General features: G+C 51.0%; 1 protein-coding gene across 1 annotated transcript; it reads right to left on the bottom strand.

Moving 5' to 3' along the window:
- Positions 1-3,862, bottom strand: CSUI_004924 (uncharacterized protein; the record flags this gene model as incomplete). The annotated part of the gene is made up of 1 exon (XM_068065105.1): positions 1-3,862. A coding segment is annotated over exon 1 (3,085 nt), but the record flags the coding sequence as incomplete, so codon positions are not given.

Genomic DNA, 3,862 nt, shown 5'->3' with positions numbered 1-3,862 from the left:
CTCCTCCTCCTCCCTGCTGTTGCTCTTGTTGAGACGAAGAAGACTGAGACTGAGACTGCTCTTGCGACTGTGGCTGTCCCTCTTGACCTGTCGGCGTAGTTGGACTTGGAGCCGTCACACCAGGAAGAGCAGAAGGAGGAGGAGCTCCCCCCCCAACAGAAGGCGTTCCTTGAGCTTGTGATGGCGAGGCGATAGAGGGCGACTGAGAAGAAGTTCCAAAGATCGGTGAGACGAGAGAAGTCGGCGTGTATGGAGGTGTCCCTCCAGTCTGAAATGGGAGAGGTCTGTCTACCGGAGGAGGCATCACAATGCCTTGCTGTACGGGCTGCTGCTGCTGCTGTTGCAAAGGTGAAGAAGACCCATCAGGAGTGGAAATTGTATCTTGTCCTTGGGACTGTCGATCTTTGATGAACTTTCGAAAGAGAAAGTCTGAAGTGGCTAAGGGGGAATAGCCTCCTCCTCCAAAGGTCATCGGCGAGGAAACACTTGCCTTCTCATTCCTACTGTCCCCCACCCCAGGGGAAGATGCCGTACCTACAGGAGATGGAGGAGGAGGAGGAGGCATCGATAGAACGAGAGGCTGCTGAAAGACCTGCTGTGCTTGTTGTTGCGCGGCTTGCTCTTGGACTGCTAGGCGGTTATGGACTCGAGCTAATTCGAGGGCTTTCTCTTCTTGCTGTTTCACTTGGAGTTCTAGCTCTTGGAGATGCCGAAGTTCTGACTCTATTGCTGCTTGCTGCTGCTGTAGCTGCTCTACTCCTTGAGAAGCTATCCATCCCCTCGCTCCATTCTCTGGAGAGGAAGAAGAAGGTCCTATCCCTACTAAAGTCCCAGCTAAAGGTGCGAACTCCTCTTCTTTCTGCTTCTGGAGACGGAGAAGTTGCTGCTCTATTGTCTCTCGAAGACGCCCTAGGCCTTGGAGGTCTCCCTGCTGGAGTTGACGCATCTCGTACGCCTGAGGGGTGAGCTGTGGAGACCACTGCCCTCCTTGCATCGACGAAGAAGAAGGAAGAGCCACTCCGACTACAGGGGTTGCGGGGGAGGGGGGAGGAGAAGGAGAAGGGACTGTTTCACGCGTCTGAGAAGGTGACGATGCAGAGGGGAGAATGCCTTGCTGTCCTAAGGTAGGAGGGAGAGCTGCTGCAGGAGGAGCCGTCGTAGGCATCATAGGGAGGGGGCCGGGTGAAGGAGGAGGAGCTGACGATGTAGGGGGGGGTGCTGCTACATTACTAGGGTTACTACTATCACTAGTAGTAGTACTCGTATTTATAGTGCTGTCGACTCCACCAGGAGCCGCAGCAGGGGGGGGAGAAGAAGAAGGTTGGCCCGTGGGAGGAGGAGAAGAAGGAGGAGGAGTGTCGGATTGCTGTGTGAAGACAGGAGAAAGAGTCTGCTGCAAGGTAGGTGAATTTTGAGGAGTGAAAGAGGAAAGGCCTTGTGCAGTGATAGAGGAGAGAGAAGGCTGTTCTGTAGAAATGAAAGCAAAACTACTATTCTTATCTGTCCCCTCTTGTTGTCTTCTCTGACTTCTGAGAGATCTTCTCTCCTCCTTCTTCTCCCCCCCTCCTTCAAGGAAAGATCTAGAAGAAGCGATGGGGGAGAAACTCACCTGTGGTAAAGCGCTCTGATGGTGCTCGCGTACATTTCTTAAGATCGACCTTGAAGAAGAAGAAGACGATCTTTCACGACTCCTCCTCCCTCCTAGATAAGTATCTCTCCCAGCCATAGGAGTCGCATCTCCCTCGCTGACGGCCTTGGCGTTAAGCTGTATGAAGCCTCCAGGTGAGACGATAGGAGCAGCGCCAGCCGCTGCATGCACCGCCGCTTCCGCTACTGCCTGGCCTGCTTTAGCCACGGGCTCGACGACCTTGCGATTGAACTCGTTGGCTAAAGCTAACACGTCTGATCCTGGATGGGGGGATGTAGTCAATAAGAAACGATCTGTAGCAAGACTTGACGATCCCCCCCCTCCAACTCCTCCTTCTGTTGGAGATAATGACGATGAGGAGGAGGAAAGCTTCTCTTTCTCTTGGACGACGTCCTTCTTATCTTTCTCTTCTACTTTGCGCGCCCCTTCTTTTTCTTTCTCTCCTGCTTTCTCTTCAACAAGGGACTGGGTTGCTGTCCCCTCGATCTTCTCCTTCTCCTCATCTCGAGTGACGTGCGTGTGGGGGTAGATCGACTGCAGGAGGGTGACGACTGGAGAGTCGAAAAGACTATCTCCCTTCTCTTCCTTCGAGGAAGTCACAGAAGAAGAAGAGTCTCCTCCAGCAGACGACATGATGGCACTGGCCGTTGTCGTAGCACCTGCTGCGGAGAGAATCGAACCTTCCGTCGCTCCCGCAGAGCAAGGGGTGAGAAGAAGAAAAGCGGGGAAGAGAGAGGTGGCGTGTTCATTTCCTCCTCCTTCGATAGGAAAGCGTGTGAAGAGACAAAGAAGGGATAGAACGCACACGCAGATCGTGAGAAATCCCCCGGAAGAAGAGGAAGAGAACAGCATGCGATGAGGAGATAAAGAAGATAGACGGCTTGGGCCCGAAGATTCATTTGAAGGACCTCTCCCTGTCCTACTACGACCTCCCCTTAAGTCACCACCATATGGATGAAGAAGAGAAGATGATGAAAGATGAGTAGAACGAGAAGGGAGGAGGAGGAGATCTCTTCTTGACGAAGGATTGCCGCTATGAGAAGTTCGAAGATCTCCATTACCCCGACCCAAATCTTCTGGTGTGATATTCAGTCCTTCTCTGAAACTTCTCCCTGTCTCAAATTGCAGTATCCCTGCTGTAGTCGCCATCCCACTTCTTCCTTCCGATGCTGATCCCCCTCCCCTTCTTCTGCCTTCGTCGCCACATGAATACCCCGCCATTCTTCGGTCGCCTTGCTGGTCGCGTTGACAAAGTAAAGAAGGTGAGACAAGCCGCTCTTGGTGGGTAGTACGAGGAGGAGGAGGAGGGGAAGGAGAGAGAGTAGTCAAAGGAAATCCTCGCCAATGCGCAGCCGGCAACTCCCGATGGCCATTATGAAGCGATTGATAGGACAGTCGGCCTCCCTCTCCACTGAGAGATCTCGTGGGTCGAGGCATTCTTTAGATGGACGAAGAAAAGCAATGGATGGATTCCTGATGGGAAAGAGAAGGAAAAGGATGAAAAAGGAGAAAGAAAGGATGCTGAAGAGAGAGAAAGGAATGAAAAGATGAGGGAGTTTGCCCTAAGGGATGTCGAGAGAAGAAAGGGGGAAAAGAAAAAGAGAGGATGATGGAAAGAAGAAAGAAAGATGAAAAGTTCAGTGGAGAGAGAGATGGTCGAAAGAGAGATGAAGGAAGTGAAGATAAGGGAAATGCAAAGAGTGGCTGGGGAGAAAAAAATGGGGTGAAGAAAAGAAAGATGAAGGAAAGATGGTGGTCTTCTTCTTCTTCTTAGAGAGGAAATGACGGGGAGAAAGAGAATCGACGCTGAGAGGAAGATTGTCCTATTTCTTATGAAAGAGAGAAAAGAGGTGAATATGAGACGGCCTAAGGAGGGAAGAAAAAGCTAGCTCGCAAAATGTGGAAAGATGAAAGGAAAGAACGCCACAAAAGAGAAGAAGGAAAAGAACAAGAGAAGGGAGGGAGAGAAAGGCGAAGAAACGGGAGCTTTGGCTGGTGACACCGGCGGATGAATGAAAGAAAAGGAGGAGATGATTAAAATGAAGGGGAAAAGAAGAAGAGAAAGAAAAGGAAAAAAGAGGAAAAGAAAAGAATAAGAAATGTGAAAAGGGAAGGGGAAAGAAGAAAGAAAAAAGCTCTTGGACTAGCCGAAATGAGAAAGAAGGGCATCATCGAAGAAGGCGACGGCTGATAAGTCGAATCGAACCTCCTCTC

This window comes from Cystoisospora suis (genome assembly GCF_002600585.1).
Source record: "Cystoisospora suis strain Wien I chromosome Unknown contig_2360, whole genome shotgun sequence".
Lineage (NCBI taxonomy): Eukaryota > Apicomplexa > Conoidasida > Eucoccidiorida > Sarcocystidae > Cystoisospora > Cystoisospora suis.
This window is presented reverse-complemented; position numbering and strand designations above follow the sequence as displayed.